At 37.8% G+C, this 16,477-nt stretch overlaps 2 protein-coding genes and 2 non-coding genes across 5 annotated transcripts; 2 read left to right on the forward strand and 2 right to left on the reverse strand.

The window, feature by feature from the left end:
- Positions 1-54: 54 nt before the first annotated feature.
- Positions 55-128, reverse strand: TRNAI-AAU (transfer RNA isoleucine (anticodon AAU)). The gene has a single exon. It is a non-coding gene; the product is annotated as a tRNA-Ile (tRNA).
- A 3,367-nt stretch (positions 129-3,495) lies between these two features.
- TRNAI-AAU (transfer RNA isoleucine (anticodon AAU)) lies at positions 3,496-3,569 on the reverse strand. The gene has a single exon. It is a non-coding gene; the product is annotated as a tRNA-Ile (tRNA).
- A 724-nt stretch (positions 3,570-4,293) lies between these two features.
- Positions 4,294-11,660, forward strand: CTC1 (conserved telomere maintenance component 1). The gene is made up of 16 exons (XM_086646008.1): positions 4,294-5,793; positions 5,887-6,005; positions 6,110-6,184; positions 6,279-6,357; positions 6,441-6,503; positions 6,607-6,684; positions 6,965-7,165; positions 7,682-7,786; positions 7,942-8,229; positions 8,325-8,771; positions 8,892-9,512; positions 9,590-9,681; positions 9,852-10,053; positions 10,146-10,266; positions 10,582-10,910; positions 11,254-11,660. The coding sequence occupies exons 1-16, from the start codon at positions 4,645-4,647 to the stop codon at positions 11,413-11,415; spliced, it is 4,131 nt and encodes a 1,376-aa protein (XP_086502134.1). The 5' UTR covers positions 4,294-4,644; the 3' UTR covers positions 11,416-11,660.
- A 2,265-nt stretch (positions 11,661-13,925) lies between these two features.
- On the forward strand, positions 13,926-16,312 carry LOC147533087 (peroxidase 10-like). 2 transcript variants are annotated; one of them, XM_086646010.1, is made up of 5 exons: positions 13,926-14,268; positions 14,500-14,691; positions 15,137-15,302; positions 15,696-16,129; positions 16,184-16,312. In XM_086646010.1, exons 1-4 carry the CDS (start codon positions 14,017-14,019, stop codon positions 16,103-16,105), a joined length of 1,020 nt encoding a protein of 339 aa, XP_086502136.1. In that variant the 5' UTR covers positions 13,926-14,016; the 3' UTR covers positions 16,106-16,129; positions 16,184-16,312. The 2 variants fall into 2 exon arrangements, with proteins under 2 accessions (XP_086502136.1, XP_086502135.1); XM_086646009.1 differs by having other exon boundaries at positions 13,935-14,268; positions 15,696-16,312.
- The last annotated feature ends 165 nt before the right edge of the window (positions 16,313-16,477 follow it).

Raw genomic sequence — 16,477 nt, forward strand, 5'->3', positions numbered from 1 at the left:
GTCGATAATGTGAATGTTGCAGTATAATTTTATGAAGTAAAAAAAATAACAAATTGGCCTATGCAGGTCTCGAACCTGCGACCTTCGCGTTATTAGCACGACGCTCTAACCAACTGAGCTAATAGGCCAGATGACATAAAAGCAGGAAACAATATATAACACGTTCTTTATTCACCATTTTAATGGGGGCCAGCTCTCTCTGAGCTCTGAGTAAGGAGGCGGGAACCATAGCGTAGGCAATTGACATCATTCACTCACCGGGGAAACCAAGAAAGGGTATGCGCTAACGCCTACATATGTTAGTAAGGTCTCCGAGAGCCTTTGAGAGTAAGGGGCGCTCAGAAGTTCCTTGTTGGAGAAGGGACTAAGGAAGAAATTGTTATTCACTACTTCCTGTCCGAACGGGTCTATTAGGTTAGGTCCTTTTCATTACCGTTATGAGGTTGTACTACTTTCTAGAAGGATGTCGTCCCTCAACCCTGGTTGAAGATCGAGCAAGTTAGGTTGTATTGGCGGAAGGAACTAAGCTTTTACTTGGTTCTTTGGTCCCTTTGATCTACACGATTGAAAATGCTTCGGACGATGATGGCAGGGGAGAGAAATCCCAATATTGATAAGCTACAGGGGTAGGCTTAGGATGCTTTAAACCAGAGAGCGAAAGGGTAGCTTCAGTAGAGAAAGAATTGGTTTGCCTACCATACTCCAACTTTGTAGTTTCCATCGCCTGTCTAGGGTTGAGCCCTGGGATTTGATAGCGGACTTGAAAAGCCACCTACAGACGCTTTACGCCCAATCATTCCGGATAACGCTTGCATCCTCTATCTTACTGCGGCTGCTAGCACAGAGTTAGCCGATGCTTATTCCCCAGATACCGTCATAGCTTCTTCTCCGGGAAAAGAAGTTCACGACCCGTGGGCCTTCTACCTCCATGCAACATTGCTCTGTCAGGCTTTCGCTCATTGCGGAAAATTTCCCACTGCTGCCTCCCTTAGGGGTATGGGGTCGTGTCTCAGTCCTAGTGTGGCCGATCATCCTCTGGGACCAGCAAGAGTTGACGGAAGAAGATGAAAGTTTCTCTAAGATAAAGGGTAATAGTAAGTGAGAGAGGAGAAGAAAGACAAGGAAGAAGATGGAAGAGAAGGGACATGGTGACCTAACGGTGTCAACTTTGCCGATAAATCAATGTGACGGAGGGGGGTGCTTCTTTGCCAGAGGAGTGCTTCTAATACAAAACCTAAGATGGAGAGATACTTTTAAAGGTCGCGGCTTTGGGGAATAAAGAAAATTCTCTAAGGAATAAAGAATCAGTCAATAAAAATTGATTTAGAGGGCATATTCTTCATTTAATCCAAAAATTGACTTCATCAAACATTGCCCCCTCTCTCTCTCTCACCGTCTCTTTCACTCTCACTCACTATCTCTTTGTCGTTCTCACTCTAGATCTCTCTCTCTCTCTCTCTCACTCTCATTGTAGATCACTTTCATCTTTCTTGTCGTAGACATATCTCTTTATGGATTAGTTTTTTTTCTCTCGCAGTCTTTATCTCTCTTTCTCGCAACCTCTATCTCGTCTTCTCTCTCTTGCAGTATGTATGGATCTCTCTATGGTCACAAAACGTTTTTGTAGCCACGAAATTTTTTGCAACCACGAAACGTTTTGTGGGGACAAAATGGTCAGGGTCACAAAATGTTTTGTGTCCACGAAACACTTGAAGGGTTTCACCAAAAACCCTCGTCGAGGTCTAGTTCTGGCGAAGGGAACAATTCCCTTTGCCGGAATGGTGTCTGTGTGTGAGAGAGAAAGGGAAAAAAACAGTGAGAGATCGATCAAGAAACAATGAAAGATTGAGAGAGAAACAGTGAGAAATCGAGAGACATAGATAGGGAGAGCAATAGAGAGAGATAGTGAGAGAGAGGGGGAGAGACCGAGAGAGGGGGTAACAGTAAGTGAGAGAGGAGAAGAAAGGAGAGAGAAGAGGAGGCAATGGTAGTCAAAATGGTGGCAGTTGAAGTTGTGGTGGTGATGGTGATAGAGAAGATGAAGATTAGGGGACAATGTTTGATCAAGTTAATAACTGAAATATTTTGCCAATTAAATTTCTCGTCTATTAGCTTAGTTTCCTTCAGTATTGGTGCTAACAACACGAACATTGTCGTATAATTTTATCTCCTTCCGAAATGATAGAAAATTAAGGGAAAATGCGACATGTAAACCAATTAAAAGATTTATATATTTGCCAACTAAACATCGTATCTATTAGCTCAGTTTTATGAAGTGCATTCATGTTAATAATGAGAATGTTGCAGTATAATTTGTCGTTCTGACAAAGGTGAATATTAGAACGAAAATAGATAATGCCGATAGATAGCTTCCTAATAGATAAAATATGAAGAAAAAAGATTGAAAAAGAACGGATAAATACTCAACTTGGTAAAGCTTGCGGGCTAATAATACAAGGCCGCGGCTTTGGGAATAAACAAAAGTCTCCGGGGAATAGAGACTTATTCAGTCAAGGTTGACTCGGGAGAGAGAGGTCGAGAAAGAGAGACAGTAACAATGAAAGAGAAAGCAGGAGGGGAGAGAATGAGATAGAAGAAGAGTGGTGGAGAGATGAAGATTAAGGGGGGAAATTTAATCATATGAATTTTTGGACTAGAAGATAAATATTCCCCTCGAGTCAATCTAAATTGACTTATTTCTTATTCCCTGGAGATTTTTGTTTATTCCCCAAAGTCGCGGCCTAATACAATTAAACAAAGTTTGCATTAAAACTTTCTGAAGCCAGCGCTTTGGGGAAAGCAAAATAGTTTTCGGGGTGTGAAGACTTGGTCAAAAATTGGTCAATTTTGTTTGACAATTTTATTTAGGGGGAAAGCAAAATAGCTTCTCCACCTCAGCTCTCCCTCTCTCCACCTTAGCTATCTCTCTCCACCTCATCTTCTCTCTCCCCACCACTCTCTCTCTTCTCCTACAGGTCGCCGGCCGAAAAATTTTCCGGCCAGCGACCATTAAAAAAAAAAAAATTTCACTCTCTCTCCCTCCTCTCTCTCTCTCTAAAAAACGTTTTTTTTTCTTCTCTCTCTCTCTCTCTAGAACAAATCTAGAGAGAGGATCTGTTGAAGGTCCCGAACGGATCTGTTGAAGGTCCTGTTCGGGACCTTCAACAGATCCTCTCTCTAGATTTGTTCTAGAGAGAGAGAAGAAAAAAAACGGTTTTTTAGAGAGAGATAGGAGGGAGAGAGTGTGAAAATTTTTTTTTTTGTTTTAATGGTCGCCGGTTTCCGGCCGGCGACCTTGTCGGAGAAGAGAGAGAGGAGAGGTGGAGAGAGAGAGAGTGAGGTGAGGTGAGGTGGAGTGTTTTTTTTTATTTCCCGAAAAATTTCTAAAATTCTACATATTCCCTTTAAAATTTCACACCCCGGAAACTATTTAGCTTTCCCCAAACCGCGGGCCTTTCTGAAAGATGAAATATGAAGTAAAAGTAAATATTAAATTGGCCTATGCAGGTCTCGAACCTGCGACCTTCGCGTTATTAGCACGACGCTCTAACCAACTGAGCTAATAGGCCAGATGACATAAAAGTAGGAAACAACGTATCTGTTTCTTCACCATTGTAGTTCAATGACATGATTGCTTGCTTCATAAGAACTCACAAATTATCTCAGTATTTTAATAGCGGACTTTCTCCAACTTTGTATTATCACCTTATTTTTTTAAGAGGAAGTTTCATTGGTCTAAACAGTGTTTCGATAAAGATAATTCCCTTCATTGGATATCCAGTTCTTAGTATTATATCCCAAATTGCAAACCCAAAATCCTTAATCTTGAATGGGAAAAACATGGACTTCTTTTTTCTATTTTTTTTTTTTGTTTTGGAGAGACATTTGAGTTCCTACTCTTAGTTGGGTTTATCTGCAAGGGGAAACATCAACTTATTATCTTAACAAAATGATAGATGGGACAAATGTAAATCCTACTTTGACTTTGTTGTTTTTTAGGTGCTCCTCTTGCAACATTGTAAAATTACGGTTTTTAGTTTGCAGATGCCTACTAGGAATCTACCCTAAAGCTCTACCCAACTTTAGGAGCTCTATATGCTTATCTTAAATCAGTTTTCTTGCGTCTTTGTTCAAATTGGTTATTCACCGAACAAAATGACGATAAAATTGCTTTAAACAACCTTCTAACCATCTCTAAGCAGTAAATTCGACCTTTGGAATAAAAAAAAAAGAATTACGAAATTTAGATTTTGAAAATTAAAGATAAAAAGTTGTGCTCGTGTTTTCTCTCTCATACTGAGAAATTAGAGAGAGAAAATCATAGCTCCGACCAATGTGTGCTTGGTCTCAGTTGAAGTCTCTACGAGATAACGGAGAAAGAAAGACAAGGAAGAAGATGAAAGAGAAAGGACATGGTGACCTAACGGTGTCAACTTTGCCGATAAGTCAATCTGACGGAGGAGGTACTTTTAAAGGAAGGGCCTTTCAACTTCACTTGAACCTCTACAAACACAAATTCCCGCCATTTTTCCCCGCCTTCTTCCATATACAGAAGTAAAAATACTGAAAAAGGAGAAGAACTGAGGGAACTGTTGAATTCAATAATCTCCATTTTCTCGTTCATAATTTCCATCTTGCTTTAAGATGAAGAACGATCCAAAGATTCTCTCACTATCAGAACTCATTCAACTTTCTCGTCCTCTTTCAGGTACTTTCTCACTTAATTCTTCTTCCACCGGATTTGATCTCAAGAACAACATTTTCCCCTCCCCTTCTCGATCAAATGAAGAACCCCTAAGGTTATGCAAAGAAACTTCTACTTCTACTGACGATTGTTCCAATGAAAACCCTAATCCTGTGATTTTAGAGTCTCTCAAGTACCCGACCCTGATTATTGGAACCCTTAATCTTCCAGTTGATGATAATGATGTCTCTTTGAGTTCTATGCCTTGGGGTTGTAGGAACTGTTGCTTTTCGTTTTCTGATGGTTCTTCTAGGGTTTGTTGTGATGTTCTCGACTTTGATATTAAGATTATAGGTAGGAAAATTCAGGTTCTCTCCTGGAATTTCATTCCGCTACAATGCGGTCAAGGTTTCTTGGAGATCATTAGGTGGAGTTTGTATGATGATTCTGGAGGTACAATCAACCCATGCTCTAATTTGAATGGTTTTCCTGTTGGTTCTTCTTCTAGTGGAGAAGAGCATTTAAGAGCTTGTTCAGTTATTCATGGCAGACTGGAATCAGTTAGCCCTGTTTCAGTAGTTCCATGTACTTATCAAGATCGCTCTTCCCAGACTAATTCCGATCAAAATTCAACTACTCCTAGAAATCTGAATGGATTCCTTGCTGATTTGTTGATATGCAAATGCAAAATCTGCAGTTCGAAGACTTCAAAGGTGGATTCCCAGAAGGAGGATTGTCATTCTTTCACTGTACCTGTTATCGTGTACTTCTTCGGGTCTCGATCTTCTTGGCACCCCATGGTTTCAAAGCTGCTAGGAAATGTTGTTCGCGTCACAGGATTGAAGAAGAAGTTGGTTCTCATTGGGAAAGAAGAATCATGTCTGATGCTTATAACTACTGAGAAATCTGCATTTCACATGTCCTCGTCTGCCCCACAAAGGTTGCCAATTGAAAGAACTATAATTAACGGAAGTTGTGAGTTTGGAACATATACAGGCATTGTGACAGGTGTATATATGCAAGGAATGGTTGTAGAACTGGAAGAGAAAGTCTGGCTTTTACTTAGTGACAGGCTTGCTCTACCCCATTCCCTTCGAGTTGGAGCTTCTGTGAGTCTTGGTTATTTTGAAATGACATTCTCTTATTAAAGTGTTAAATTTTCTTGTGTTTAGTGATAATAAATTTGAGGAATGTTTGTATAGATTTATCTGAGGAATGTTCATTTCGTACGCCCGAGATTTTCCTGGACAACAATACTTTTGCTTGGAACATGCTCTAAAACTAGCATAACCGTGAAGTCCTTTTCACCAGTGGAGACTCGGTAACTACTATTTCTTTGGATTTGTTTTTAACTTTCAAGGATTTGATTTCTTAACAGTCATGTTATACAATTTTTATTAAGCAAATGGTGTAATATTGTTGCAGGGGCTATATCCTGTCTCTGATGCAGGGATTGTTGGGGAAGTTCGTTGAGTCCTTAGTGTTTTCCGGTAGATTTTGGTAGGAAAATGATGAAGCAACAGAAATTAGCTGAATTTCTTTTGTCTGTATAATGTGCTTTGTACTTACTCGTGCATCTGGTTGGTTTTCTCAGGCTATTTCTTATGGTTTCATGTTTCAAGAAGAAATTTTCTGGTTTGCTCTCTGAGAAGGAGATTTTAGGGTCAAAAAATGTAATTTCATACTTAACTCGCATCAATTCATTACATCTCATAATTCTATATGCTGATGATAGACATGTGTGAGGTGTTGACAGAAAAAAGGATTGGCTCAGATGTACGCTACCTCGTCATTACCTTCATGTGCATATCGAGCTCGGGTAAATTGGTAATTGCAATATATTTAAGCAGTTATTTGAGATTATATTTGTGTATTATCTGATTTAACCTCAATCTTAGTATCAAAATGGTTTTGTTTGACAGCATGGAGTGTTCATGGAATTCTGTAAGCATGATATGTGTGGCTGTGGTAATGAACCACCTTATAGCCCCTTGAAATTGGTAAGTCGGGATTATGCGCATTCTTCAGTAGTTATTTATCTCTAACGAGTTTAAGATGTGATCATTCTTCAGTAGTTTTTTTTTTATCTCTAACGAGTTTAAGATGCTCCGCGCACCTACTATTCATTTGTGTATGTTCTGTTACTAGGGAGACATTTAACAGTCTTCAAGTGAGAATAGTTGACGTAGTTTCTAATCTCAATTCTCAGTTTCTCCAGAGATCATAGTATGAGGCACAATAGAACTTTGTTTTCTCCTGATATTCTTCCCGTGCTTTCAGGTAGTACCCATCTGCAATTTTATCAGCCATTGCGAGGCTATGTGGGTTTCGACTTTGTTAGGAATACAAAATGACTCCAAGATAATCAGGAAGAGAAACTGCTTTAGCCTTCGGTCATGTGCAGGGAAACCTTATTGCCAGATGGTGAGAAAGATAATTTCAAGTGAGGATCTTGGTGTTGTTTTGATGGGCACTCTACAGGTTTGTGTGGAACTTGTTTCATTATAATGGTCCCTCTTTTTTAAGAAAAAATGGTAATAAAGGTCATTATAATGGCCCCTCTTTTTTAACTAAAAAATGGTTAAACCTTTAAAAAGATTGCTGTATCGAGAAACTGTTAGTCATAACATTTAACAACCATTTGGGATCTTTGTAGTTTTCCTAATAGACCGGAAAAACTAATAGGTATTCACTAGTTACGGAAAGCGAATCTTATTCCAGCTATAATGGCTGTTTTTCGTAATTAAAACACTGCTACTGGTAGGTGCATACTTAATCTGTTTTGGAGATTTGACATAACAAACATCTCACAGTTATTGACAGCTTCTACCTTCATGAACTAATGTTGCTGAAGATCTCAGATTCTCAGTAAACGAGGTTAATATATTAAGATTTAAAAAAATTCATATCTATGACCAGGTCAGAAGAACTTGTATCAGTGAGGGACTCCTAAACAGATTTTTAATCTGATTGTGCTGTGTATCTCTGTTCATTCAGATCTCTCCATCTTCTGGAAGATTGCAGTTGACTGATGCAACTAGCAGCGTGGATGTTGTCATACCAGACTTTCAATCAGATTGTAATGGTAGAAGTATATATGAGGTGATATCTGATGCTTGTTTGACTTTTCTATGTAGGTTCTTTCCTTTTATTTTCTCTAATAAAGTGCAAAATGGAAATACAATCTCAGTTTAGAGTAGATATTTGCTTAGCAATTAAAGTCGACAGAGTTAATTATGGTTTCAATATATGTCCAGGTTAGGTGCTACAGCGTTGTTCTAGAGGGCTTACCTGCAGAAGTGTGTGCTCTGGGCTTGCTTAAGAGTGACACTTTTTCATGTAGAAATATCTTTCACCATATTCCACAGAAGAATGCTATAAAACCTTCATCAATATATGTCCATTTTTATCTGAGGGATGCAACTTGCATAAATGTTTCTTTAGATCATCATTTTTGCACGGGTAGCTTTCATAATCACAGTAGGAGCCAAGATGGAGTATTTCAATTGCTTTTGATAACTCACAAGTTTCCTCTCATGCAAAATGTACGTAGGAGCACATATCAGTTACTGTTAATTCTACAACCTTCATGTATATATATATGTTCTGGTAACAGACAGTCTTTCATATGCTTTTACAGTTTGAATTTAATGCAAATGTTTCAAAAAAGTCAAGCTCATTCGCTGAGGCCAAAATCCTGCCTTGGGACCTGCTGCTACTCCCTGGAGAGGATGGAGAAACTCAAGTAGGTAAAGCTCCCACAGATGAGGCAAAGAAACACATTGAATACCATAGAAGAAACTCCCTAGACAATTTAAGTAATAAGAGGCCTAAGCTTGCTCATACATCAGATAAGGCCTCGACATCTCGCTCAGGACTTGCAAGTAGTAACCCTACAGCCAGTAACTTGCTCGCTGCCCGTGAAATACATTGTCTGGCTGTCATGAGGAGTATCAGCGGTCACAGACTAACAAAAAGTGGATCCTTGCTTCGTGTAAATTATGAGACAATGGATGGTGTAGATAGTAAAGCAAGTGAAAGAAGAGTTTTGTTGGAATTCATGTCTGAAACGTTTAGCAGGTATCAGGTGTGTTTAATATTCTCATATATATTACAGTAGATATACAGTGAATTGGTATAAGAACCCATTTTTGCAGATGCTTATTATTCTTTAGCTTCACACCTCTTTTTTTCATCTGTATTCCAGGGTCTAAGAGTGGGTACACATTACATGATAAAGTATGCCAAAGAAGAGGTTGTACTTAATTCAAATGAGCATTATCGTGTCTGTCGTGGAAAAGCTATTGTAACTTCTAAAACAACAATTTGTAGTGTCTCATTTGCGTCGAGTGAGGTTATGTCTCCCGGAAAGTTACTAAAGGATCACATGATGCCAGTTGATTCAAGCGTGAATGATGCAGTTCCTTCTACTAGTAAGAGACTATTTTTTCACCAATCCCCAAGCCAAAGCTCGGAAAATTGTACTGATGTGAATCTCTATCTCTCCCCTGATGCAATAAACCACTTGAAAGTAGAGAATACTGGTTCTATCAAACTCACCACAGTATCTGGAGATGTTGCTAATATCTCCTCGCATATTGGCACCAGAATGGGTACAAAGTTACCGTCTTGCGGAAAAACCGTTGCGACTTGCAGGTTGCCACAGGGAAATCTAATATCAATACATGGAAATGTTGTGGATGTTCACAGTTCTCCCTGTGATTCTATTATTAAAGATCATCCAAGTTATGATAAAAGTTGCCATAATATCTCCTCTCAGGGGTCATCAAACAGAATTTGTATCCATGTCTCTGAAGATCAGCGCCTTGTAATTTCCCTTCTCAACTTCTCTTTTTGTTACTGAGTCTTAGGTTCATTCTTTATTGTGTTGTTTTATCGAATCAGGTCAAGTTACGTGGTGCCATAAGTAAGAATTCTTTTCCGGTTGGATTGGGACCAGGAGTACATGCATCATTCTACCGTGTTCTTGTAATCGGGTATGTTTTCCCTCACATAACCTGACCAATTTTGATGAAGTAAATACAACTATACAAGAGGTTAATATATGTTGAAACATCTTTTTTCTAGGCCATTCTGAGAAGTTAGCATTTTTATTAAATAATTTACGGCATTACCTTTACCTCTAATCTGCCTCACCATTTGACAGACAGCATGATTTGATGTTGATTCCTGCGTCCTTCATCGTTATTAACTGCATAAAAGAAATCGATGATAACGACATCCCCAGCTGCTCTTCTCAATGTGGTTCAGATATTCCAGAGAACGAGTTCTCAGACATAGTTTCTGCTGGTTTAATTCCTGAGCTGACTCATTGTCTTAAGGATAATGTCGTTTCTTTTCGCTGCAGGGTAATTAACGTATACGAACTCCTATTGCAGCTTTTGCCGTCAGATCAGTTGTTACAGAATAATTTCCTTAAATTTGCTTTCTGACATTGCAGGTTTTGGCAATTCAAATTCTAGTGTTGGAAAAGCATGAATTTGAATTTAAGAATCCCCAAGTGATGGAGAAGAGGATAGTGTCACTTACTGTTGATATCCCGCTTGCTGGTTTTATATTAGGTAAGTTAATCTTTGATTAATACCTGACATGAAGTTATAACTTATTAAGTTTTCAACATATAAGGGCCATGCAATTAATCTCAAGATTTATATCTTGTCAAATCCAACCTATCATTCGTGTACGTTAATAGGGGGTGCTACATTCACTTAGAGTTTTAGTCAAAGTCTTACTCAATGTATTGGTGGCGCAATTTATACGTTAGGTTCTGAGTCAGACTCTTGAGTCCACATTGAGATACTCTGCCAGCATTTCTTTGTTGATCATCATTTTATTCACAGTTGCACGCATTTCATCCATTAAAATATTTATTCTAGATGATGGATCTTCATTGCGTTGTTGCTGGGCGAATGCTGAGAGAGCTGCGAAATTGCTTAGACTGCATGAAGAAATTTCAATCAAGGGTTTTAGCAGTAGTGGATGGGGACCGAATATAGACACACCCAAGGCCCAAAATACTGCTCACTATCATCTGCAAAAGGTTTTAAATAAACACCAAAGAATCACAATGAGGAATCATGGTGCAGTGCTAAATTCAACTTATGAAGACCATACCTTTGCAGTGAATTCAGAAAATAGCATTAGCAATTCAGATGACAACCTCCTCAAGCTCATTGTTCTCAATGCATGTTCTGGCCCTGTTGTAGTGAGTTCCTCCTTTTCCACCTTGAAATGTTATAAATTTATTATAATACACAAAAAAAGCAGTCTCCGGAAACTAATCGGTTGTATGCGATTCTCTGTTTTTATGCGGGCGAAGTTGAATGAGTGGATATTGTGTTGACCTTTTTAATTTGTAATAGGGATGTAAATTGAGAGGGGCACCTGGAGCCCAACTTGTGCGCTCTGGTTAAAAAAGACCCTGGCCCATTTGGACCTCTAGTTTAATGTGTGTGTGTGTGTGTGTGTGTGGTTATTTGTTAAACAATCTGTTCCTCGACTAGTTTCTCTCGTGTGCTGAATTTTTTTTTTCTTGTTTTTGCTTGCAGAACGTGGTTGGCAATATAATGGATTCAAAAGCTATTGCAAAGTTAAAGGAGTTGACAGAAATCGAAATGGCAGATAATTCTATGCAGAACGTATGGGTTTCGGAAATTCAGTATGTTGATTCACGGGCGGAAGCAAGTAAATTGATTCAACAACTAATTTAGCACTTCATAATGTAGCGAAAAAAGTGTTTACTGTACAGAACCAATTATGTTTCATGGTGCTTTGTATTTGCACCCACATCTTGAATGACCACAGTAATTCTTAACCACCCAAAACAAGACGGAAAAACTTTTTTTTGTAGACTGAAACTTGGGGTCAAATTTGTTGTGCTGATTGTAGTTGATATTTGCAATTTGTTGTATATTTTATAGGTTAACTTTTATAATCCACTTCGGAATTTGGTTTACATTTTTGACTTGCTCAGTTTATCCTCAACTTCACTAGCTAACCTCAACCATTTTCAGATAAGTTAAACAAATACAGAATGGATTCTGAGTCAGATACTCAGACAGAGAAGGTTCTCCTATGTACAGGTAGGAAGGATATGATTATACATCATTACTTTGAGTCAGACTTTATCAGTTTTTAATATCTCAGAATCGTAAGATTCTTCCATCTGTGGTTGGACTCACTGTAGGTATATCATTCAAAGACCAGTTCAATCATCAATGGAAGTTTATGCCTTGAACTCATTTTAGATGCTAAGGTTTGTAACTTTCTTCCCAGTGTTTGAGTCAGATCTGTCTGAGTTTTATTTATTTTGATCTGACACTCATTCACATTTGCTTTGTTTGAGGATAAAACAGTAAGTTTGGGCGAGTAAGAGTAAACGAGTCTGAAAGTCAAAGCGGGTGTAGTTGCTTACATTATCAAGTGAATTTTTTTGAGTGTCTAGATCTGGACCATTTATTTTCTATGTCGTCAAAATTATTGTCATTTTCTGGTTGGGAAGAAGCATTTCCTATTTCGAATTCAAGATGATTGTTGTGTTGTTTGTTTTTTGTTAGGTTTCTAGTGGAAAGGTGTTCATTTTGAAAGAAAGTTACCTCCTTTCCATTTGGGTTATGTCTAAAAGTAGTTGAAAAATGGGAAATAGGATTCATAGGTAATTTTAACCAAAAACATAAAATTTTCAGATGCATTAAATACAGCTTGAAAATTTATATAAACAAACACTTCAGTTTCAGATCCTAAAATGACCCAAACATTGACTAATCACCCACTCCCACATCTCACACCATTTTACCAATAAAAACATAATTCATTCTCACCCTCTTAAAAATTGAATGTTTGTGATAGTGGTGGTGCCTTGTCTTTATCTTTCAATATTAGGGTTTGCTTTTGACAATATGTGGTCTAATCCAATTCATTCATGCATTTGGAAGTCTTATCTTTTGGACTCTTTCTCCTTTTCTAACCTCACACTCCACTACCACTATCTCCTCTTGTGCTCTTTTTCTTTTGATAGTTTATGAACAACATTTTCAAACAAGATATTGATGTTAAACATATTTATTGAGGGTTTGTGCAGTTGACCCACATTAGAGTGGCTTTGACTGAAATAGTGCTAAGTTTCTTTGATACCATGGAAAAAAAAAATGAAATGTGCACCCCATTACGTGTGATGAACCAAATTGCATCAGTTATCGATATTGTTATCGCTTTTGACACCCAAGTCTAAAATGAGTTCATGATTTTGTTCCTTGCAAAGGTTTCACGAGCTCACCTAAAAGGGTTCAACACTTACGGAACTGGAGCTTGTAGTTGTAGCTCAACCTTCATACACTCTCCTAAGCGATGTATTGTCAGACTGTTGCAATGACACAGAATAAAATGGTGATAACTGCTGAAGACTGTCATAGAAATTCCTTAACTTGCTACTAGAAAGAACCCTAAATAGACAGAGAAACTACATATAAGTAAATATATGTTCTTTAGCGTTTATCAATTGTACGAGATAAATGAAGAAGGTAATCTGTAGTTTCCAGGAGTTGAATCTATGCACTGCCTCATAGTCATCGTTGATTTTGGAGAACTCACATTAACTTTCTTTCTTATAATGGTTCAAATTTGTCGTGTAATAAAATGGCAACAAATATTCGCGCATCGTTTTTGTCAATTTATGCAGATGTACTTTGGTCTTATATGAAAATGCATAACATTTGACCTAGTTTTCTGCTTGAGAAATATTAGCTCCATTAATATTGTTATTCGCTTCCTTTTAGTGGAAACAACAAAACAATATAATAAAATAACCGTCTATATGATAAAACATGAGTACATGACTATGATGGGACACTTTTCCTACCTTATAAGCAACATTAACTGGATGATATAACTAGAGTACACTTATAAAAGGAACCCAATCAGTAAACTTTCTTACTTTTTTTTTTGTTGAAGGTAAACTTTCTTACTTAATGCTTAGTAATTCATTAGGCTAAAAGTTGGTAAAAGTATTCTAAGTGCACATGTTGGAATTGAAAAACAAAATGGCACAAGAGACAACTTAGATGCACATGTTGGAATTGAAGAAAAATGGCATATGACATAGGAAACAAAAACAATGGAATTTTACCAAACCCTTAAATCTAGTAGCTTATGATTTGGACATCACTAGTTAGTAACATACATCACTCTCCAATACCCACTCATAAAAAACCTTCAAAGTGTTGTACTCATTGTCTCTATAAATCTATGAAAAATTCTTTCCTTATTCACAATCAAACAGATTCAAGTTTCAAATTATATATTTTTCAGAAGCCATGAATCAAAACCATTACTATAGTAGTCAATGTTCCATGATCATCACTTCCCCAAGCTTACTTTACCTTATAATTTTCCTCTTTATCACTCCCCATCTAATGGTTTCCAGCCAACTTGATTATAACTATTATGGACAAAGTTGTCCTAACCTCAATAGAATCGTTCGACGAACAATATGGTCGGCTGTCAACAATGATACGAGGATGGCAGCTTCTCTCTTGAGGTTGCACTTCCACGATTGTTTCGTCAATGTAATTAACACTTATCCTTAACTAACTCGATTTTATGCAATGAATTTTTCTAATTCACTAGACCCTAAACAGTCTATATTAGTACATTGAATAACTTCTATTTCTGCATGTATGGTTGTGAGTATATAATATGGACAATAATGGAAGTCTTAGTTCATAATTGTTTATAAGTCTTTATTGCTATATTACTTAACTATATGGTTCATCAATTATTGTACTTGATGCGAGTAGGGGTGCGAGGGATCGGTATTACTTGATGACACAAATACTTTAAAAGGGGAGAAGAACGCGGGAGCAAACAGAAATTCGGCAAGAGGTTTTGAGATCATTGATGAAATTAAAGCTAATGTGGAAGAAGCTTGTCCATCAACTGTTTCCTGCACTGATATCTTAACTCTTGCAGCAAGAGACTCTGTCTACCTTGTAAGGAACTAACTCATCCATACGTACATATGTAGATATACAGATATGCACACACACGTATACGAGTATTACAATGATTGAATATTATATTTTACGTATAGTTTCCCTTAAAGCATTAGTGACACAATATGTACTGTTGATTTTTAAGTCATTAAATTTTCAAGATATAGCAGCCGCAGAAGTATGTGGTGAGGGTGATGCCACCTCGGCTGGCCTCTACGTAGCATCATCGAGTGAGGGTATCTTATAGATCCGTCTAGTAACATTCTTCATGATAAAATGAGCTCGCTGATCATTTACCAACTTAGTTCTTATTCCTGCCGCTTTTTTAATTTTATTTGTCTTACGTTCTATTCTACTTCTTTAACTAACTATAAACTATCCAGATGTTTTATCAGCTGGTTGACTAGATTAAATCTCTTGATTAATCGTTTAACTGTTTCAGAGTGGAGGATCATATTATTATGTACCACTAGGTAGGCGAGACGGCAAAACTGCAAGTGTTGATGCAGCTAACAAGCAGATACCTTCACCCTTTGAGTCTCTTGAGAACATCACTGCAAAATTTACTTCAAATGGTCTAGACATCAATGATGTTGTTGTCCTCTCAGGTTTCCTATCATACTAGTATTTCCCTTTGAGACGACCCAGCCCTTGTTGGGCCTGTGGGTATTGTCACTGAATAGCCGCCACCATGTGGGGTCCAGAGTTTTGTTCTCGACGTGAACCCTCACAAGCCCACTCAGAACCCCTCTTGACACCCCAAAATACTGACTACGTACGTACTTGTCTAGTGTTCTGTTCCTGGCATGAACCCTTACAAGTCAGGCCAAAAGGCCTCAAAGTCCCAAAGTAGGGACCTCAAACCTATAAAACGGTGTCAGGAGACGAGGTGACGGCTAATTCTAGATAATATTGGCAGTCAAGGGGTCCGGACTGAGTAGTCCTTGCATAAAAAATTCATTTTCTTCACAACTTGAGCTGTTTTCTTTCTAAACATATAGGTGCACACACTATTGGATATGCTCAATGCTTCACTTTCAAGCACAGACTCTTCAACTTTCAGGGCACGGGTAAACCCGACCCATTATTCGATCCTTCGGTTTTAAAAGATCTACAAAACCAATGTCCAAATCAAGATGGTTCAAACACTAAATTGTCTCCTTTAGATTCTGTTACAACTTATAGCTTTGATAATGTATACTTCAAGAACCTTGTAAACAATTCAGGGCTTCTTCAATCAGACCAAGCTCTCATGTCAGATTCAAAAAGTGCAGCCCTGGTTAACAAATATAGTCAATACCCTTATTTGTTCAATAAAGATTTTGGAGCAGCCATGGTTAAACTGAGCAAAATTGGTGTTCTTATTGGACAAGATGGAGAGATAAGAAAAAATTGTAGGTTTGTTAACTAACCAACTCAAATATGTACTGATTTAGTAATTAGTATTGTTGGTGGTAACATATGGATCTCTTCACTGGGGAGATCAAAGTTCGAACCTGACCGTTTCGGAGAAAAATGTCGAAGGGGAACTAGCATTAGCCTGTACTCTAAGAAGCATGTTGTATTATGTTCAACTTATTGCGTTAATGAATAAACGTGTAGCACTCTTAGTGTAAAAGCACTTCTTTTAGTAATGTTTCATTCAAAAACGCTACGGAAAAGTAAACTACTGTGAACGACTCTAAGCAGGAATTTAATGTGTTTTCCCATGATTGGAGAGGAAGTAGATAAGAATCAATGAAAGCTCCAATCTATAAAGTCACATCAGATTTATGCCTAGAGT

Source organism: Eschscholzia californica, unplaced genomic scaffold (genome assembly GCF_041429995.1).
Source record: "Eschscholzia californica isolate CP2 unplaced genomic scaffold, dmEscCali1.0.p SCAF_6, whole genome shotgun sequence".
NCBI classification, from domain to species: domain Eukaryota; kingdom Viridiplantae; phylum Streptophyta; class Magnoliopsida; order Ranunculales; family Papaveraceae; genus Eschscholzia; species Eschscholzia californica.